The sequence below is a fragment of the Panthera leo genome, chromosome C1, assembly GCF_018350215.1.
Source record: "Panthera leo isolate Ple1 chromosome C1, P.leo_Ple1_pat1.1, whole genome shotgun sequence".
Taxonomy (NCBI): Eukaryota; Metazoa; Chordata; class Mammalia; order Carnivora; family Felidae; genus Panthera; species Panthera leo.
Genome location: NC_056686.1, coordinates 147,336,521 through 147,359,622, shown reverse-complemented (window position 1 = coordinate 147,359,622; position 23,102 = coordinate 147,336,521). Strand labels below are relative to the sequence as shown.

Sequence of the window (23,102 nt, the reverse complement as noted above, 5' to 3'; positions counted from 1 at the left end):
TCTCCCCCTCCAAATAATGGAAAATGCTGATCTACAAAATTATTTATCTAACCAATAGTTTCTATTTGCAATTCCACAAATACACATTAGTTTACCTATTACAATGACATATTCCCTTTGATTTAAAATCTTTATATTTAAGACATTGCAAATAAACATAAATTTATCTCCCAAATAGTATTCTTTATATTCTCAAAATTTTTCTTGACATGCTATGATTTTGCTGAAATGAGTATTTTAGGGCAGAGATATTTTTCTGTTGTAGGAAGTAATTTATACACATATTGTATCATCACTTAAATTATGATCACCAAATATCCAAGTGTCTGAATCTACTAGAAAATATTGCTTCAGGCTTATCAATTAACAGGTTATTAATCCTTTGAGATCAAGAACCATAATAAATATCATGATAAGCACATGGCTTTTGGAAGTAAGAATGAAAGAAAGGAATTCACAAATTAGGATCCACATTCAGAATAAGCAGGCAGGAGACAATGGGAAGGCAGAGCTTTCCTAGAACCTTTATAAGGACACCCTTTGCTTCTTTTCAAGACTGTAGTAGATTAGGGCAAAAAATCTGTGATAGGCTAGCTCTAAACATAAAGTCTAATTTCACCTGTGATGGCAGAAGACAGGCTTTGTAGACCAAAGAAGATCATCCCTCTCAGGGTTAAACATAGAGACAGTAATTGATGTGCTCACTTCCTTCCTGGGTTTCCACTTCACTTTACGGCAAACATAGATTTCTGCATAGCTATTCTATACGTACACTGGGGGGAATACAGAAATCCTCAGAACTATTTATCTTTTAAGGTTTCCTTGGGAGACAGAATTTCATAAATGATTCCTACCTCACTTTGCTGCATACTTTCAGAGGCATGCCAGAAAATATCTAAGTCAAGTACACTCCTCTGATGACTGAATGAAAAAGAGGTGGTTTCTCCACTAGGAATTTCTTTTGAGCTCAAAATCTAGTTCAATATGAATTCTTCATGCAAAATTATTCAACTAGAAAATACCTTTCCCAGAAGCCATAAGGAAATGATATTAATTTTGCTATACAAAATATTAAAAACTTCTATAAATAAAAAATACCAAAAACAAAGTCAAAAGACAAGTTACAAAATAGAAAAAATACCCGAGAAGTATATTACTAGAAGCTAATTTACTTCAAGTATAAAAAGCTTTCATAAGTTAAAAATAGACAAAAAACCTAAACTTGTGGTTTGGAGAAAAGAAATAAAAAGGCTGATAAACATGTAAAATCTTCAACATCAGTCATAACTCGATAAAGGGCACTTAAAACAATGAGGTACAGCTTTTAATCTACGACATTGGCAAAGATGAGGCACTCTGACAATATGCAGTGCTAGTGAAGGTTTAGGAGAACAGATATGCTTAAACCTATTGGTGGAAACAGAAATCTGTGCAACTTCCCTGGAAGGCACGAGGTAGGATAGTATTTCTTTAAGAACAAATAAGCACCTAGTTTGATCTAGCAATTCTACTTCAAGAAATGGATCCCACAGTTATCTTAGTATCTATGTGCAAATATGCAAGACCAATACAGAACTAGCTACATACACGTTACATTGTTGTCTCTAATGCCTAAATATGAAAAAACCTAAATGTTAATAAGGAAGAGATAAAATAAATTATAATACATCTATAAAAATAGGGTCCTAGGCATCTATTGGCAGAATGGAGCTCTCAGACATATTAAAAAAGAAGATATACATATATATTATACATATTTACATGGTATAAGATATATACAATATATAAATATATAATAGAATCCCATCAGTATAAAACACAGTGAGTGCACATCTGTAATACATACATATGTAAACACACATTCTTTAATTTTTTTTTTTTACCATTGTGTACATGTTAAAAATGTATTTTAAAACATTAACTAAGGATAAATTTCATTTTGATAAAAAGAACAATGCCTATACATTAGGTGGGAAACCCTCCATGAAAATACCCTGGAGGAAATGGCTATAATATCAGGCACCTTGCTGGTGTCTTTCTGACTTAATCCGAATGGCATTTGAAGGTAATCATAAGAGCTTTGTGCATTTCCCACTGGGATGCTAAAATCAAGGCAGTAGGTGAGAAAAATCCATATTCTGTATCATTAAAGCATTTCTTTTAAAAAAGCTAAATATTTCAAGAGATATTCTGATACCATTTTTTAACATAACTTAGAGGTTTGGATATAGGTAGGCCTACCTGGTGAACAATTTTTCATTAAAAAAAAAAAAAACAAGCAACCCCCCACAAACCCCAACAAACAGCTTAGAATTCCAATCAATGTTTCTAAAATGCAAAAAAAGTACTTTTTATATCCTAATATTGGGAGGGGGAAAATGCATTCATTGCAAAAGATTTCTGGTTGATATAAATGTATATATAGTTTCATGCATTAAGAATTATAGAGCCTGAAAGACAAGTCAGCCTGAAGTCAGCAGTATAAATTTTGAGATAAAACTATAAGCTTTTTCCACTTTATCATGCTCTGTTTCGGTGACGACTGCACAGAAGATTTCCTCACCGGGCTTTATGTAGTGCTGTCACCTTGAACTCACCTGTCAGGCTGTCTGGCCGAGGTGGAACCATCCTTTCGTAAATTTCATACTGCTGCTGTCCAAATTGTTCCATGTCGTGAACAGTCCTTTGCAGTGAAGGTCCCAGATGTTGTGGTACGGCAGTCATCCCTGAGCGTTTGGGGGACGACGACCCCACCTGGCCTTGGGATGGGGAAGCTACTCGAGTCTGTGCATCCATCAGGGTCAACGGGGACCCTACTCTGGTGGTGGTTTGGTACTGAGGGGTTGGTCCGTTGGGATTGGAGGTCTGCCGGGAGGTGATTGACCCAATCCGACGTACAGCTGTTGGGGACGCAGGTCTCTGTGCAGAGTATGGAGATGCTGCCCGCTGAGCAGGTAATGTGGTTGAGGAATATGCACTGGGGTTCAGTGGTCGGGAGTCTGTCACTGATGGAGAGCCAAATCCACTACCCAGAGAAGTTCTCAGTGACCCCCTTGAAGGAGACACGCCTGTGCTGATAACATAAGAAGGAGACTGTGCTCTAGATGGAACTGAACTAACTCTTCTCATGGCCCGATTGGCTACTGATGGCTGATGAAAGGGGGGGAAAAAAGAGAACGGGTTTATCCAGGGTTTTGTGTCCACTGTCATTACAGAACAAAATGCACATAGCTCACTACAGAACATGAATTCACTGCTCATTTTAGGCGTCTAAGTTTCTTTCCTTTTTATGCTTTAGAGCTGGATATTAATTTGTCCTTATTGTGCTTCTCTTGGTCTACTGTTTTTTTTTTGGTAGTTTAACCTCTAACTTTTTCCCCCTCAGAATCAGTTAATAACGAGAGATCTGAAGATACTTAATATTCCTTTTTCCTTTGTCTTTATATTTTTTACCCTCTTGCCTATGCATTTTCACAACAGATAAATGTTACATTGCCATTTACAACAACATGGATGGACCTAGAGGGTATAATGCTAAGTGGAGTAAGTTAGAGAAAGACAAATACCATATGATTTCACTCACATGTGGAATTTAAGAAAGAAAACAAACGAAGAAACAAAGAAAAAAGAAACAGAGGAATAAAAAACCAGATCCTTAAATACAGAGAACAAACTGGGAGTTGCCAGAGGGGAGGTGGATGGGGGGATGGATGAAATAGATAAAGGGAATTAGGGAAACACTTATAATGATGAGCACAGAGTAATATACAGAATTGTTGAATCAGTACACTCTACACAATTAAAAAAATGCTGTATTGCAAGTGTAAAGCGTCACTGGATCAATGTATTTATTTTGTTCCCTGTGAGTCAATGTTTTTGGCCATGGTAAGGCATTTGTGTAAAACAAAACAAAATTTGAATGTACCAATCTAAATGTAGCTAGAGGAGTGTCTATAATTTTTTTGTCCTTATGGGTTGGCCCCATTAATGAAAGGAATGTGATCAAATGTGGAATAAATGAATGTCTGGATAGGGCCTGGGGTCCAAAGCACTCCTCTGTGTATCTATTCTCAAGGGACAGCTCAGTTGCACAGGTTGCCCCCTTGCAACCTAACTCTTCAGCTCTAGGAACAAAATCAACTTACCTTAAGTTAAAAAAAAAAGAAAAGAAAAGAAAAAAGAGGTAACATGACCACTTCTAGGGAGATGAACAAATGTCTGTAGTTAAGATAATTATTATTCAAAAGTGTGACTTCAAACCAGCTGACATAAAAATTCACCTAAGCCGATTAACTCCTGTAAACAGTCTAAAGCTTCTCACACTTTCCCATCAAAGCATCCCTCATGCACTAGGAATATGATGATTGGAGAAGAAAAAAATAACATGCACTCTATTTTCGTTTGTTTTAATATAGAGATGTTTCTCAATACTTAAAAATTTCTTCTAAACTATTGAGCCAAAGTGCCTAAGTCCTCTCCTGTTTCTCCTTTGGCACTGGGAAGCCTGGCCCATGGTAGTGTTACCTTCAGGGCTTCCTCTACAACATTATGAGAGGATTAGTGTCTGCCTAACTTCTTGATCATCTTGGCATTTTTCAGTTCCAGAGAAATCACTGGGTACTTCGACAGACTGTTATCCCCGCTGGTTACTACCACTCAGGATCCTACTGCTTCCATGAATTTTGGTACATGCTGGTGGATCGAAGTCCGTGAAGTGGCAGTGAATACGGGAGCCAAGGAGGTTTTACAAGTACATACACAGGCAATCTTTTTTTGACAAACAAGTGAGAAAACCCTAACTTAACAGAATGCCTACACTTCTAAACAACTTTCTATAGGCAAGAGTATCTATATTCTAGCAAATAAATGTGATTTCAGGGAACAATCCCAAAGATGAAGGCAAAGCATTTTGATTACAACAGGCCAGTGCCATTTTATTCAGGTGTGGGAATAGCGTTCTACCCTCTAGGACTCTTTAGAACATATTGTAGCTCTAGTATTTTTAGAAACGCATAATACCTAAGGCACTGCAACATTCTACCTAGTTTTCTAATACTCCCCCCACCCCACCAATATTCTTCCTGTCATGCCAAACTTGCTTCCTCTAGAAGAATTACTCTCCTGTATCTGGAATTTATTAGAATTTACTGATACAAGCTAATAATTCCTAAATGTTCTTTTTACTATCACAGACTCTAATAACGTTAAATTGATTTCGCTACTTTGTCCATTCTATAAAATCAATCCAGAAAGAATACTTATGACAGATATTCAATTAGGGGGGTTATTTCGTCACTAGGATCTTGATGTTCTTGGCTTACCTGAACCAGTGTTTGTCCTTCAGCTCTTGAATTCCTCACCAAATGGTTATTAGTTGATCCTAGAAATGAATGCTGTGGTCTATTATCTGCTTTACTCAAATTCTGGCTGTTATGGAAACTCCCTGCTTCCTGGTATCCACTGTCAGAATAAGAATTCATTTGTGTTGAACTTCTTGAGTTACCCAATGATCCTGCAGGAATGAAACCAGCAGGAAACACCTTTACTTTACACTTCGGATGCCCATTTTCAAAAAGCGTATATGAAAACCAAATCAAATACTTAAAAGATAATACAACAGACCCTCACTTTCATGGAGAGATGTCTGCTCTGGTGAGTAGAGGGTCCCTTGTTCTGGCTCTGTCCTGATGAGATAGTTGTTGGGATGGACAGCGTCAGAAACTCTAGGTTTGTTTACACCAGTATTTGGCACATCTGTAAGAAGAGAAGTTTAAACAGCGAAATCTAATGACAGTATTACATAAAAACTTGCTAAAAAAAGGTTCAGATATTCGTACCTTCTTATAATCTATATGTTAATAAAAGACTATTTTCATTGTAAACTGCACAATGATTTACTCTTTTCTATATGGAAGTGTTCCATATACCCGTTTTATTAATATGTTTTCCTAAATTTCATGAAAGTTGTTCATCCTGATTACCACCCCAAGTGAACTTACAAACTATGTTAAATTAAAATCTGAAAACTGACCTTGTTCCTCGTTCCTCCTTGGAAAACTCACCACTCAGGTGACATCCTCCAAGAGGACTAACAAACTCAGAACAGTAGCCAAGTGTTTAATAAAAGGTCCTCCATACCTCCAAACTTTTGAAATAAAAACTTGCATGGTGTTTACATTACTGAGTTTGGTAATGAAACCTCTGAAGGTAGAACTAGGCTTTTCTGTCATATTTCATGTTATCTAAAATCAGTGGAACGCAGTACGGAGTTTTCAGATTTACAAATGATGGAAACTTTAATTTTTTATCCATTTGCTTATCTTACTTGTAGTCTCTTTCCAAACGAATACAGACAAATCTAACCTGATCCTTGTTTTCTCTAGCCAAATCAGTCTCTTCCATGATCTTATTTTCCTTCCAACTGTACCATTGTGCCATCTTGAACTTAAAAACAAAACTATTTACCTCCTTCCCTATTCCTGCTTTTTTTTGTATGCTACAGCATACAAATCGAGGTGGTATAATTACACTGCCTGTCCCCATTTCCATTCATATATGACCTCTTTTCTCCATTACCTTCAAAATATATTAGCCCATGTTATGATTATCTTCACAACTCTGTCTTTCCTCAAATTTAACTCTCAGGTTGCTAGTAAACATTTTTTTCAGGAATGCCGGCTTCACTATCTCTTCAAAGATTTATATGAAGTCTGTATCACACTCCGAGTCCAACACAGAGTCCTAAGGATTTCAATGTCTTCATTTGTTTTTCCTTTCTGACTTTCTTCCTTTAGCTATTTTTTAAGGCCCTAACTATGCAGCTATGTGAAAAGACAGGTGTGTGTGTAAGAGAGAAAGAGAGGGAGTGCCTGGGGAAAAGTAGCTTCAGAAAAATTTCCTTAAGGAAGTAATATCTTACCACAGGAGGCCAGCTTGCCCCTTCTTTACTACACTTATACCTCCCTCCCCTAGAACATAAGCTCAGCATGATCAGGGACCCTCGTCTGGTATGTTTACTGTTACTTCCTCAGTGTCTAGGATGGTACATTCCACTCAGTAGGTGCCCAGTAAATATGTGTGGAACAAACAAATTCCTAGTAAGAAGAACAACTTCTCTTTACTGAATGCTGATTCATGCCTGGCATAGTGCTGCAGCTTTAAAATGTTCAATAAAGTTTATCTATGTAAAGCGAAGTGAAACTTTTAGGAACTGCTGATCAAGCTAGTTTGGAAAGCAAATACAAGGTTTATAGGAGAGCCGGGAGCCCCATTGCATTCTAAACCTTTAGCTCGACGCTGAATTCAATCCAAGGTTTTGTTTCTTAGCCTCCAGAAAGATTCACTGACATTCTTAATATAGGCTTTTAACGACCTGTCTCCTGATTTATTATTTGACAGGACATTTCTAGGTGGTAGAGTTCTGTGACGGTTCTGAATTCTTAAGCTTGGAATTTCAATAAAGATTACAGATTGTGTATGGTTTCCCTGGTACACACTGAAACATGATCTGAGTCTCCGGCAGGCTGATGATCCTGAAGAGTGATCTGCTTCATTTGTAAGTCTTGCGTTACAAGTTCCAGGGTTCCACATGCTCTTATATAGCACTTCTTGACGGAATTTTACGCAGGACTGAGTAAAATATGTAGTTTGCTAGGCTACTAGAGTTTTCTGTAGAACTGGAGTGCCTGGGAATAGCAATGCAAGGGTCGGCCTGAAGGCAGGGCTGTGCTGCAGTCCACCGGGGCTTTGTTCGTCCAAATGAAGCCCAGAGACATTGAATACGAAACGGCAGCAGACATGGAAGCACCCCTGCGGTAGCTCCAAGACTTCTCATACATGGAAAGGGTACCGTTTTTCAAAAGGAAGAGAGGTTTAGATAGTTCTCAGCTTCAGGTTTAGCAGGAGATAAAACGTGGGACGCCAATACATCAAAGCTTTTGGCTTGGAAACACTAGGTGGCATGCAGTGTCAGGATCGGAGAACTTATCACCATGGAAACCGAAACCCATTAGAGTTCCATGTATGCCTCTTCATTTTTAAAAAAACTATTAGGAGCTATTATTTAAATAGGAAAAGAGAAAGAGGCACCCTACAAATCTGTACCTCAGCAATTGTGTCTCCTCACCCAGAACATTTTCTCACAAACCATGTGGCAAACAATTGGGCTCATTTAAACTCTTTAAGAGAAGCTATTTAAAATAATCTTGGGGCACTTGGACAGCTCAGTAGGTTGAGCGTCTCTTGATTTCAACTCAGATCATGATCCCAGGGTTGTGGGATCTGGCCCCACGTCAGGCTCTGAGCTGAGCATGGGGCCTGCTTGGGATTTTATCTCTCTCTCTCCCTGCCCCTCATCCCCACTTTCTCTAAAAATAAGATAAGTTAAGATAAAATAAATCTTAAATAGAACAAGCACAAATTGTGAGATACAGGATTCTATACTGGTCACCCTAATAAATAAAACTTAACAGAACTAGTATCTTAAAAAAATACAAAAACAAACAAAATAAACAAAATTACCCTGAAAGTAGTATAACCATGTACCCTCTCAATGTTAGTACCTATTTCTTATACTTTGAAATGCAATGCCTCAAACAATATAATATAGAAAAGGACTTTGAGATGGTTAACTAGAGTACTAAAATACTAAATTCCCGTGTCCCCCAAATCCAATTTGAAGATCTAAATAATTAGGTTTAGAGAACAGGATATAAACTTCATTTTAAAGATTTCATTTTTAAGTAATCTATACACCTAACTTGGGGCTTGAACCCACAACCTTGAGATCAAGAGCTGCATACTCCACCAACTGAGACAGCCAAGCACCCCTATTTTTTATGTTTAAGTAAGTTTTAAGAAGTTGATAGATAAATGAGATTAATCTAATATGAAGTACAAAACAACCAAATTTTAAACTACGAATGAGGTCTTCAGTTATTTCTCTATTTCTGTAATGAAGCCCAATGTAATCTACATATGCAAAGACAAAAAGATACTGACATCTTAATCATTAGAAGTTAAATAATTTTCAAAGTTTTACTATTATTTACTATTTTGTTGAAAACTTATAATTCACAAATTATATGCACATATATAAATGTATGTATGCATAGATGTTATACCTAAGGTAAGAAGACCCACTTCCTAATTACTGAATAAAGTATTCGTATTGTAGTATGGTAAAGTTCGAAATTATTATATTTTTAAGTTTATTAATTTTGAGAGAGAGAGCGAGGGAGCGAGCTCACGCATGTGCGGGGGAGGGGTAGAGAGGAGAGAGAGAATTCCAAGCAGGCTCCATGCTGTCAGCGCAGAGCCTGATCTCACAAACCCAGAGATCATGACCTGAGCTGAAATCAAGAGTCAGAGGCTTAACCAACTGAACCACGGAGGCACCCAGGTAAGGCTTGAAATTATTAATTATGCACTATTTGTGCAATCTTACTCTAAAATAAATGTCTTTTTAAAAGTTTATTTATTTGGGGGGGGAGGGGAAGTGGGGGAGGGGCAGAGAGACAGACAACAGAATCCCAAGCAGGTTCTGCATTGTCATTGTGGAGCCTGATGCTGGGCTCAAATTCATGAACCGGGAGATCATGACTTGAGCTGAAGCCAGATGCTTACCCGAAGGAGCCACCCAGGTGTGCCTAAAATGAATGTCTTTTAAAAACACATGCTAGGGGCGCCTGGGTGGCGCAGTCGGTTAAGCGTCCGACTTCAGCCAGGTCACGATCTCGCGGTCTGTGAGTTCGAGCCCCGCGTCAGGCTCTGGGCTGATGGCTCGGAGCCTGGAGCCTGTTTCCGATTCTGTGTCTCCCTCTCTCTCTGCCCCTCCCCCGTTCATGCTCTGTCTCTCTCTGTCCCAAAAATAAATAAAAAACGTTGAAAAAAAAATTAAAAAAAAAAAAAAAAAAAACACATGCTAGTGGAATAAAAGAAGACACTAGTCAAATTTACCAGATAAACCACAGAGCCTCACAGGATGGGATCACTTCATGCTCACTGCTATAAACTAAAATTAAATAGTTGGCATGGTGTGATTTAGCACAGTCAGAACATGCAACTGAGACATTTTTATGAGCAAAAATGACAAACGGAATGTCAATGCTATTTCTTTAATCTGTGTACTGAAGAACATGTGTTACTTTTTCACAAACATGCTTTGTGGGACATCAGAAATACATTATGGGGCATTTTCAAACCTGAAATTATCATTTTCCATGAAAATACATGTTTAAAAATGTAGAATTTGAACAAGCTTCAAGGTAGAATGAGATAATCTCCCATTTGTGTTTACGACTAGGAGATTATTGGAAACATGGCCCTTCTTGCCTATTACATTTCTTCTGAGTGCTCCAATATCACTAAAAAAAAAAAAAAAAAAAAAGGCAATTAACTAGAAAAAGTAGAAGGTTGCAGCTAGGAAAAATATTAGTGGGTAAGGGATAATAATGCTGTAGGGCTATGTAAATCTCATGTATTATCCACCCCATTAAGCTTACAGTGAAAGAGAAAATACAAAGTGTATTATCTTTTCTGTGATGTATGTCCAAAATATACACCAAGTATGCATAAAAATATGCTCAGGAAACAGGGTAAGGTCTCCCTAAAGAACTTAAATTACTGAAATTCCTCTGCTTTGTTAATCTATGTGTCTTACTGTTTAGAGTATATGAAACAGAGGTCTATGCTAGGTGCAAAATTACCATGGAAACAGGAACCCAGAGATCAGTAAGGAGATTTTTAGTATATACACCCCTGTAACTAGTCTTTCTTAGTCCAGCATACTGTAACTTTGTGCTAGAATCTCCTTGTTTGTACCTGCTCTGAGTTGCTATGGTGTCTAGAGGTTTGCCCTTGCATAAAAGATAGTGTAATATGAGTTTTTGCAGGACTCCTGTGATGGTTAATAGAATGAATGCAGATGATTTTTTGACGGCTAAGGGAATGGAGTATCTCACTTTTTTTTCTAACTCTGGACTGTGAATTGAAGTTAGCCTTCATATTCAGAGTGGCAACACTTTATGAAAAATATGAATAGAAAATTTTGTCTTATGGGGACTCAACTTCCTACTTGGCCATGGTACTGTGGCTTCCTGTAGGGCTACAGGCTCAGAAAGGAGTCTATCCACAGAGCTGTAGAAATAGTCCAGTGCCTTCTATGGCTAAGAAGTAAAGCTCTAGGCCAAATTCTGGAAGAGAACACCGATGATGGCCTTGAATAGACTTCTCTTCAGTAACTTCTTTGATGTACATGAGTCACTTCTACAGCAGGTAACCCAATTATTGGGGGAAATGACATCATTGGGGAATACTGTTGCACAGTAAAAATGTAAATAGGGCAATGGAAACATGAATCATAAAAACATTCTTTGGTCTATAGAAGACATAGATAGATGTTGACTGATATTTTAAGAATATTACAGATACCCAGAGTTTGTTGACTCAAATATAAATTACTGTGTGTGTGTGTGTACCTGTACCCACATATGATATCCTTTAAAAGCTGGGCTTTAATGGAAGTAAAAAACTTATGAGAACGGGCAGAAGATCATGTTTACAGAAACTATTTCTAGTCTGGTTCTTGAGTGTATCTAGGTTTCTGGGTCTTATACATGCTTATATTATCTTTTAAACATTAAGACAAAGACTCCAAAAATTTACTCATCTAGAAAATGTTGAGTAAAAAGTCTTGGAAAGCAGAAACCATTAATGAAGTATCTTCTAGTTCACTTTACACTTTGCTCTAAACATCAATTAATCTGTCTTGAAAGCCACTGTAAAAGCTCATCTGTCTAGATTCAATTTCATGGTTTAAGCAAACTTTGTATCTACATAAGCTGGTATAAAGCACGTTCTTCAATTTCTATAATGACACATCTGTAAAGTATTTTATAGTTTTATATGTCACCAGAGAGATCTTTTGTTCATAATATTGTAAAATTCCTGAATTCCGTTCAGGAATACAAAATGATTAAAAGTATTTTTTAGAAAAAAAAAAAAAGGAATTTTTGCAAATAGTCATATTAAAATGAGTATTTATCAAGTATTTTTTTGTTTAGGCATGAATTAAAATACAGGTGTCATACTTACCATAAATAATTTATATCTGTAAGAGGAAAACTAGAAAAACAAGGAGTTTAGAAATGTAAGAATGAAAAGAAATAGATCATACATGTCAAATTTCCAACACTGAGTTTACAGGTAGGTACTCATGAAAGGCCCTGGGCCTCTTGCTTCCTATAGAGAAAGCTGAAAAAAGAAAAGGATTTGCGGTAATGTCTATGAAACATAAGTGTTCAAAATCATTCAAATATTTTTCCAAGGACACACTTTATTCCTTAGGGAAAAAGTGTTACCAAATATAAAAGTGGATATATTTGATAGCCGGAGATATAAGATAGATTCCCTCTGTTAAAAAAAAAAAATTCTTTAAAAAGACCCAGACAAATCTGTAAAGGAGGATATTCACTACCATAAGAAATGAATGGGTCTTCTGAAACTAGGTTTTTCTATAATTTTCTATTGGGTTATCTTTTTTGGTAAAGATTATCAAGATAAACCTAAATGAAGACTAACTTTCTGCCATAAGAATGAAATGTGGAGTTACAGATGATAGCCTGCCTCCTTGATATTTCCCAAAGCAATGACTGTTCACTGAGGAAGTATGGCTCTGTGTGTTGCAGAGATGGTAAAAGAAAAGAAGGAGCTTTTAAACTTGATAATTTGTTTTATTTTAGGTAGTTAACAGAATATTTCTTCACATATCACTAAGAGCATGAGAACACTTAAATACTTATTTAATACATTTATATTAAACATGAAAGGTTAGAGGCTAGAACTGGATACGAGATTTTGATACAGTCATAAATCACTGTATTTAAGTCTTTGAGGGATGTATGTAATCCATCCCCATATATTATGTGTAAATGGTGTAGGAATGGTCAGATACATTATTTGCTAAAGTAAAATGCAAATACTCTTATTTGCTGGTTGCCACACATCCATGAACCATGTCCAATACTTTTACTGTAAGTATCTTTCCTGCAGATCACTTTACCATAAGCATTTTCAACAGAAACATTTTCGCTGTTTAATTGGCCATAAGGCAATCTTGCCATAAAAGATAAAAAAATAAAATAAAAATAACTGGCTGACAATTTGGTTTCTTTTCTCCAGTGATGCACTACTCCTATTTTTATATTACGTAAATCGTGGCCCTCATAATGGTTTGTACCGTGGCGCAGAGGTTTGCACCCACATTTCCCACAGAACTTTGGAACATCTATCAAAAGACATGTGACAATATGCTAAGAACAAACAAGGCTTATCACAGCACAACACAAAATTCAGTTTCAAATAGACATCCTAGCATTTGAAATCTGATGCCTCTCTTAATAAAGAAATTTTAGTGAAAAAAGAAAAAGTGTGATGCCAAACGAGGAGACACATCAACAAGCAAAAAAAAAAAAAAAGTGTTTAATACTATCAACAAAATACTTTGAAGACAAATGCTTAGGTACAACCCACAAAATAAAGTCAGTATTGCCATGATTCTACCTTCCACATTTTGAATGTATTCAAATATTTTGTGTTTTGTAGTAGTCTTTTACATTTTGCTATTCATTTTTCATGTTTCATTATGTCCTTTGAGTGAATGTCCCTCTTTTGTTTTTCGTGATTTTATCTTTACAGTGCAACTGCCTTATGGCTAGTTACGCTGTGAAAGCGTCTGTGGCTGAGATATGTACAATGAAATTACTTACAATCCACACAAACACAGTGATAAATGTAGAGTTCTAAACTAGCAGAAAGGCTGATGTCCAGCATTTACAGAAAATTTTGCTTAAATTAGGACTCATTTAACAAAATCCCAACTATGTGGAAATACATGTTAAATAGCATCCACTGGCCGAGAAACTCTCTCATCTACCTCAGAGTGGTTTCATTTGTGTCACAGCTAACCTTGGGAGTATGACCAACAGTTGGCTGGCTTTAACATGTGCCACTTTGATGTACTACTTTAACCCACAGTATGCTGAACCCTTTGTTTAAAGAATTTGTATTCAAGTATTCTAAAATTTAAGTTTTCAAACTTTCATAAAAGTAGAGAGATCAACAAACCACCTCCCCAATTTAAGTTACAACATTATGCCATATTTTTTATGCTCCATTTATCTTTCTTTTCTACTATTATAGAATTTTAAAACAGATCCCTCACATCAGATCATTTCAACTCTAAATACTTCCATATGTAGCTCTGTAAAATAAGGACTTCGCAAAACTACATTTATTCCACCATATAATGAGTTCACAGTCAAATTTTCCTGATGTCTCAAAAATTTCTTTCTTCAGTTGGCTTGTACTAGTCAGGCTGAAATAAGATTTACTGATGGCATTGGACTATGATTGCTACTTAAGTACCTTAAATCTAAAAAGAGGCTCTCATACCCTCATTTTCATGTTCTTGGCTTACTGAGGGAACCATAGCAACAAACTCATAGGATGCTCCACATTCCGAGCTTGTGTGCAGGTTTCTCATGGTGGCATTAAAACATCCTCTAACCTCAGTATGTCTTATAAACAGAAAGTTAGAGCTAGCAGCTTTCAGGTCAAACTCTTGTGGTTAGAATACTTTATGGATGGTGCTGTATACTTTACATCTTGTCATACTGTAACGCTTAGAGTTGCTAAGATCAGTCAGCCAATTCAAGTGATGGCAGCCCCATCTTTCCATATTTTCAAGTTCATCATCAACCTGTCTCCTAGTGCAATGGTTTCCAATGTTGGCTGCACACTGCAATCACCTGGGATGGGGTAGGTGCAGAGTTTAGAAACTATCACTGACTGAGTCCCATGCCCAGAGATTCCAATTCAAGCTGTGGTCTGAATATTAGAGATTTAAAATATTAAATATTTAAGATATTAGGAATTTAAAAACTCCCAAGATGATTCTAATGTGCAGCCAGGATCAAAATACAGTGGTTTTTGCATACACTGACAATCTTTGCTTGAACCATTTCATTAGAGCATGCAAATTGGTGATTTTTCTAATTTTATTGTTCTTTCTACATTTATCAGCAGGAATTCCTTTGGCGTATTTAGATACCTTAAGATAGCTATTAATGGCCAGGATTATTTGGTTATCCTAAAAATAATCTGTACAGGATAGTAGGATAAACTTTTAATTCTTCTCTTTAATTACCAGTAATTAAATTAATTTACTTTTGAGTAAGGCAGTGATTTTCACACTGCACTGTGTGATCATCAGGGCATATTCAAAAAGTTGATGCCTGCTTCGGGCCCCAGACTTCAACAGTTCCGCAGGCAATTTTAATGTACAACAAAGTTGGGAACCTCTGGAGGTGCTAGTACCCGAATTACCTCCAATGGTGATAAACAAAAGTTTGTTGTTTGCTTGTTCCAGTAGTGGTTGTTGCATTTCTGTTGACAGAAAAATGTATGTGATCGTTTTGACCCAGATATGAAAAGAAAAGAAAGAAGAGCTGACAGGAAACATGACAATTTTATTAAATTCCAAGATCAGGTTGATCTCCAACTTCCATAAGAACTAATCAAATGATAGAAAGGTCAGTAGTTTGCTGGTCTCCACACAATGTTCTGATTTAATGAATATTTAAGAATTATTTAAGTGATTTTACTGTTAAATCTGTCTATAAAGCTTATGATATAGGGCATTTGGAAACAAATGGCTTTTTAAAGCCTAATAACTCACTAACATTTTATATATTCATGAAAATTTACACTCCTAGACTCTGGCAACATAGCAAGCATGGATAGGCATAGCAGTTGGTATAGGTAGGAATATTTGTAGGGACCCCCTCAGACTCTGACAGTCAGCACGAAGGTTGTTTTGAAGTAAAGACATTTGAAATTCAACAAATGTAGAAACAAGCCTTCTTGGAGCATCCCTTATTTCACTAAAAGCAGAAACTTCTGGGGGTGAGGCTGCCATGGGTCCCTTCTGTGGGAGATTCATGGCATGAAAAAAAAGTGGGAGGACCACTTGTACCTGCATAAACAAACATTATTGCAAAATTTCTTAGATCCCCATTGTTCCCCTAGGAACCTATTTGTTTTTCCCCCAGAAACCCTTTCTGCCCACTTCCTCTCCCCCATTAAGCTAGGTAGATAACCCCTAGTGTAGTCATTTAGGTAAACTACTTTCATGAGCTCCTATGTGTATCTGAATACTTTGGGATTATTTTTCTATTAATTTAACTATTGTCAGTTAAATTCACTGGCTTCCTCAGTCACTTAACCTAAGAAGGCAGAGGAAAAGCCTCACTCTTCCCACATATTGTTAAGCATTTTTGGTGGGCAGTTTGACAATATGTGCCCCTAAAGCCCCCGTATACACAGTTGCCCAGGCAGTTCCACTTAAAAAAATGTAAGTGACAAAGATACTCAGATGTGCAGAGAAACCGTTTACCATTGTTCGTCAAAGTAAAAAACTGGAAAAAAAAATTTACTAATAAGGGATTGCTTACATAAATTTTCTAAACCATGGGTATTTAACCATTAAAAAAGAGGTGGGTCTTTATATACTGATAACAGAAACACATGCTTGGTTTTCACTATGCCGTTAAGGAAAAAACCTACATTATAGAACACTGTATAATATATCCTCACTGAATTAAAAACAAAACAAAGCCAAAGGTGTGTTTGTGTGTGCGCGCGCGTGTGAGTAGGTATCTACAGAGGTGTGTGGGGCAATGGCCATTGTATAGAAAGACGTGGGAATGAAGGAAATTTTACCTTTACTCCAAGTTCTTCAAGACTTACTTTTTGTAAAATATAGAAGGCCTTTTGTAATAAAACATTAACAAGTTAAGAGAACCTTTTTGTGGTGATCAGGAAGCTATAGTGTTGTAGCTGTGGTAAGAAGAATATCATGACTATGTAGCTAAAAAGGCCTGAAAAAATAAGGGAGGAAAAACTTGGCTGGTTTTAACAGAAAGTCGTATTCCTCCTGTTATTTAGAAGAGAAACAGGAAGGAATGAATATATGATGAAATTTTGTCATTTAGCCATAATAAATCATAACATCCAAAATCCTCAATCGTCCTTTATACATGATTGCTAATCTAATATTCTATTTATGAACATGTATAATATAACTTCCTATTCTATCTCCTTTATAAATCCGGCACATTTCTACTGAGGCATAAAGTGTTCCCATTTAAGTTTGTGTCCTATCTCATGATGTGCTGATGCTTTTTTGTATTGTAAATTACTTGCTCCAGATGGAGGAAAAAAAGAAATAAATTGACTTAGGGCTAGTCTCACATTTATCTTTTACCTTCAGTATTTATGTTTTGTTTTTTTTTTTTTTTAACCCACTGCAGTGGGAAGAAAGTCGTATCTATACATTTTAGGAACAAAATTTAAATATGTAAACAAAACACAAAACCCAACCCCTATAAAGTCTTAAAATTAGTAGTATACATTAACTATTAATGTCAGTATGTACCACACAATAATGATTTAATGGACAGTATGTTAAAATTATGGCACTTAAATACATACTCCACAATAAATGGATGTGGCACTGTGAAGTTAAATTACCCTATCAGTTTAAAATTTCTGTTTTACCACCATCTTTTTCATTCCCTTTCACATTTTATTGTCAAATATCCACTATTTCAACTGAATGAAATCATTAATATTTTCTCTCTTACTCATTACTTATTACAATAGGCCCACCCAAGGCTCTCTACCCCTTAATGCCTTCTGGGTCAACCAGAAATTTCCCTTACTTTTATTCTCCTGTGTCCTTTGCTAACTCGTTGCTTTAGGAAAAACTCTAATCTTGTGGCTTCTTTATTTTCTTAGAAGTAGTAATTCCCAATCAGTTATTTAACATTCATTAATATCTGCTCTTGACACTATTTCTTGAGCACTTTCTTCTAGTGAAAGGGAGCCAGATTCCTTGGCCTGTGGGCACAGACAGGTGCACTCAGGTTCAGAAGGGGGCCCCTTCTCATCTGCAGGGAAGGGGAGGGTGGGGGGCTGCCGGAAGAAGGCTAGGATTCTCAGGCTGATGCCATGCTGCTCCCCTCCCCTCATTTTACACATAAGTACTAAAACTGGAAACTGCCTAGACTCTAGTATTTTTTTCCTGGAACAGAAAAACTGTGAAATTGTGACTTGTGGCACAATTCACTTTACAGGATGTGGCTGGAGGATTTAAGTAAGAGCCAATGAACACTTTGACAAAAGGACTCAATTTATGGCTTCAACAGCTTCTTTCTGGTGGGCAACACAAACTATGTATCTTTTGTGTGTGTGTGTGTGTGTGTGAGTGTGTGTGTGTGAGAGAGAGAGAGAGAGAGAGAGAGAGAGAGAGAGAGAGAGAAAGAGAAAGAGTGTGTGTGTGTGTGTGTGTGTGAATTGGTGTGCTTTTTCTTAAAAGAGAAGCCCAAGGGTTCCACCAAGGGTTCCACCTCCTTTCTTTTCTTTAAGGACTATTTTGCATAATATTTTCCATCAAGAAGAATTATAATCACATGTGCATATATTTGTATTCTCACTTTCCTCCGGCTTTTATCTATTATTCTATTATATATGTTTATGACTATGGTGTTTATTTTCTATCTTATTGTGTGTGGTCTTAAAAGCTACCTCAAATTTTGGCAGAACGTAAGAGACTGTACAAATGCATCAAATTTTAAGAGAGGTGAAGATGTGAACAATGGAAAAATGGAACACTAATAAAAGAGAAAACAGAAAGGAACATTAAGACAACATTCCCTCCTCACTGCTCTTTAGTGGAACATACATAAAAAAAACAAAAAACACAAGGTTATAAGAAATGCAAGGCTATAAGGAAAAGACAGAGCCAAAACAAAACGATAAACTCTCTTCATAAAAGACAAAAGGATGCGCATTTTATGTTTATAGAGAGTAGATATGTAACACTGCTAAGCTAGAAAATACGGAATAATGAAGAGAGGGGAACAGAAAAGCAAGATAACAATAAAGCATAAATACTTCAAAACAACTTTATTACTTTCGGGGAAGCTTCTCCTTAAGACTCCTTCCCAACCAGCCTGAGAAAACTGTAGAGGGGATGGTTCTTCCTTGTGTTTTGGGAAGTAATCTCTTTGAGCCCCAAACTTAAAAAGCTTTGGCTTTTTACTTTCATACAGCCTACTATCCCTCATACAAAAATCAACCAAACGACTGTCAGACCAAAGGACCAACCAACCCGAGCAAACAAACAGAGGGATTCTGCTGAACTGAATCATAAAGAAATGGAAATCTTTTCAGCCTAGGGCATCCTGAGCTCTTCCTTAGAAAATGACTCTGCAGTAAGTCAGCTATTTAAAAACAAAATTCAGCAGCTGGTCTCAGGTTCTGGCATTTCAACAGAATGTGTAACATCCTGAAAACACCAGAGTAGGCAGGGATCTCTCCCAGGTAGTGATCAAACCATTGCCCTGTTAACAATTCACCTTATTGCTAAAAGGCTTTTTAAGTTCCAAGATTTTCAACTCAAGTTTGTAATATGTATATAAAGGTAGAGCAATTGTCTGCAACAAAATGTTCAAAATATTGAAGAAAAATGAGGAACAATAAGAGACTTAATCCTAAATCTTTTCATGTAATCCTTTCTTATTTAGGAAACCAAGAAAATTGAACAAAGATGTTACTTTTGTCAAGATCTAGTCAAAGACAAAGACAAAGACTACCTCTATCTATCTATCTATCTATCTATCTATCTATCTATCTATCTATCTATCTATTAAATTTTAAGCCACCCCTGCCCTTATTCTGGTCAGGACTACCAAATTCTAAAAATGAGAGGATTTTTATACTACATTTAGTATTTCTGCATGCAATGTGGTAAAGAGAAGATAAGAGTTAAACTTAACAGAAAAAGCAGCAAAACTGACATTTTATGCTATTATTTACTTGCAATCAAACTTCTAAAGATATCTATCACTACTTAGAAAAAGAAACATGAAACAAATCAGATTTTACTCCTTTATGCATACAATCAAATTTCAGTTTTCTACCCTTATCTTTGTAGCTTATTGCCATGGTTACAATTTAAATGTCATAACTGTGGCTGAAACGTAGGCAAATTTAAGAAAGCACACAAGTAACGTTATTATAGTTAAAATAATAGAAAGTGGAGTAAATAGCAGTTGTGATTGTAGTGTGTGAAGATTAATACACTCCTTCTCCCCCCAAAAGCAAAAAACAAGGTCAGTAAATGTAACTAACACCTGCCAGATCTGAATAGGAGTTTGGTATGAGTATACTCTGACAAAAGTAAGGGAGGAAGCATAGTTATTAGGTGTGAATTACAAATGTAGCTGTGGTGAAGACAGATGAATTATTGGAGTTGTATTTCCCTAACGTTAAAGTATTTGGGGAGGAACTCAGACAATACACACACACACACACTTATCTATATTTAACTCATTAGTAAATCGTGAAGATGCTGGTCGAACGATGCTGAGTAAATGTACTAGAGGGGAGGGAGGTAGAAAGGACAGCAAGGCCCCAAATATTTCATTCTGTTATGTGTCTTCCTAATCAAAGCTCATTCTCTATATATGTAAATCAACACAGTTGTACACTGCCTGGCTGGCTTTTGGTAGTTAGAAACCACCGAACTGCCTTTTCTGGCTCAGCTCATCCAGGGCAGAATGGTGTGTGTCAGGAGCGGAACTGTACTAAGAAGATCCAGGATGTTCTCCGGCTCTGCTCTAGGCAGCATTTCTGGCTTGGCTTTATCTCCTTCCTGGTTCCAGCTAATGCTGGAAATCTCCCCCTGCCCTACTTCTCACCACTGCTCCAGTTTGGAAACAAAACCACCTAATCCATTGCCCCCTCAGTCCTAGAAACAGTGGCAGCTTTGGTTATGATCAGTCTCATGGGCGTTTGAGTATGCTGTTTAATTTTCCCAAAACTTCCAATGCGCCCTTGAACTATAAACCTCCCTGAATCAAATCCCTCATATGGAACTAGCTGCCATGAGCTTGGTTTTCCTGACTTGACTCTGACTAATATAGTTATCATCCTTGGTCTACAAAAAGCTCGTGCCTATCAAACACTTGCACTGCAACAAAAAAGGGCAATATATAAGAGATTTTTAATAAAACGATGATGCCAATGAGGAAGTATGAGAGGATCAACCTCACATTCCTAAAGGGAGGGAAAAATAATATAATCTTTTCAGGCAAACAACTTGGTTACACATATCAAGAGGCTTAAAAATGTTCATATACTCTAATATTTTTTCTTTAAAAGTCTAGCCTATGATAAATCAAAAGTACAGATATAATTTTATGTACAGGGATGTTTCCCACAATGTTATATATAATTGTAAAAAAAATTAGAAACAACCTTAATGTCCAGAAATAGAGATATCAGTAAATATGGCATATATCTGTCGTTCCCCTTTATAGCCCCCCCTCCTCCGATTTCAAGTGGATAGCATTATATACCTCCACTAGACCTGAAGCACTTAAGAGGACAAGGATATTTGTTTTAAAGATTGACAGCTATGTGCTAGACAACTGTTTTAAGGCTCTCAAGAAATATTTCTGGAATAAATTAATGATGTACTGTTAAAGATAAACTTACAGAAGAATTTTATATGAAATGGCAAATTTTTGCCACAAACAAGTACGAAACGCACTACTGTGTGCTTAGTATTTTTCTTTACATTTTTCAAATCACTTTTTAATAGTTTATAGAGCTGCTATTTCTCCTGAAGAATATTTAAATCAGGCAACTTTTTTGCTCAAAGCATTTTCAGTGACTCTCCATGACCTGTGGGAGAGTTAAAAGTCACCAGTATTTACAAATCTCTCTATTTTGACCCAATGTGGCTATCTAGACTTTGCACACTTTGCCATCTCTCAAACCAGTTTTAAATGTTCATATGCGACATTTGTTGTCTCTTTTGCTGCCTAGTGACAAAGCGCTCTCTGCAGTAGGCAGAGACATTTACAACAATGTCTCCCACACAATATACATTTGGCATCTAACCACATACTATTTCATGGTATGATTTTCCTTATATTAAGCTACTGTTTGTGAGTCTTATTGTTAAGTAGCTTTTCATATGTCTTTGCCTAATCTATGGCTTGAGTAAACAATTCATGGGAATTGGGAATAGCTTTCTTATAAAACAGTGGAGTGCCTTGTACGCACTATAAATAACCCTGGAATCCTAATACCAGGTTTTGGTAAACTCAGATATCAGACATTTAGTGATCTGAGTTTTATTCAAGATCAAAATCTGTCTAAAAATTGTCAAAGTATTTAGATAACAAGGCCTATTCTAGTATTTATATATTGATAACATTGTCCTTTATGTTATAAGTTCCAAGGAAGATGCAGAAACATGTACGTGTTGCACCAAATCACTGTGTGACCAGCAATGTGTATAGGACTGGGTCCGTGATGTAGATGCTCAACATTTAATGAATGAACACTGAATATGAAGTCATCAAATATTTATGAAGATGGCAGATACTCTCCTTAATGTAATTCATCCTTTCTACGAAGTGAATTTGGAGTGAAAAGAAAGATAAGGAAATTATATTAGAAGCTTCTGGATTCTATTAGAAGTTACCATATAGTCTGCATCTGGATACATAAAGGATATGAATGTTTCAGGCAACTCTTGAGTGCGGGAAACACTACGAAAGGAAAAATCTTGATTTATATAAATGATCAGTCAACTTTCCCAGATTATGCAGGAACTTTTGTGAGGGCATCCTTGTACTTTCTTATGATAGAAAAGAAAATATTCAGATGATATGTGCCGATATTAAAAATGTCCAGTGGTGATAACATTGACATGCTGATGTCCAGTGCTTTAACTTTCTTTATTGCTGATATCTTTAAGTCTACTCAACAATGTTCAAACGAATCAAGCAAAGTAAGAACTATTTGAAAGTGAAGGAGCTCAGGAGTGTCACTACAAGAGGCAGTAAACTGAGAAAGCAAGCTATATGAATGCTCTTTTTGTGTGTGCAAAACATAAGAAATATTTTTTGTATGATAAAAACTCATACCTGTTGATCTCCAAGGAAATGACTTCTCAGTTGAGCTAG

General features: G+C 36.5%; 1 protein-coding gene and 1 long non-coding RNA gene across 11 annotated transcripts in view; one reads left to right on the top strand and one right to left on the bottom strand.

The window, feature by feature from the left end:
* The window catches only part of PKP4 (plakophilin 4), a 238,484-nt gene that overhangs the window by 53,464 nt on the left and 161,918 nt on the right, over positions 1-23,102 (bottom strand). For 8 of the 10 annotated variants that reach the window (XM_042948855.1, XM_042948849.1, XM_042948857.1 and 5 more), the window contains 4 exons: positions 23,064-23,098; positions 5,623-5,754; positions 5,322-5,512; positions 2,598-3,150 (listed from right to left, as the gene is read on the bottom strand). In XM_042948855.1, the coding sequence (XP_042804789.1) occupies positions 2,598-3,150; positions 5,322-5,512; positions 5,623-5,754; positions 23,064-23,098 (911 nt within the window). The remainder of the gene's footprint in view (positions 1-2,597; positions 3,151-5,321; positions 5,513-5,622; positions 5,755-23,063; positions 23,099-23,102) is intronic. The other 2 variants (XM_042948851.1, XM_042948852.1) reach the window with 1 other exon arrangement.
* Positions 7,345-23,102, top strand: part of LOC122226153 — a 65,530-nt gene continuing 49,772 nt past the window's right edge. Inside the window, exon 1 of the long non-coding RNA XR_006205495.1 lies at positions 7,345-7,555. This is a non-coding gene — a long non-coding RNA (uncharacterized LOC122226153). The remainder of the gene's footprint in view (positions 7,556-23,102) is intronic.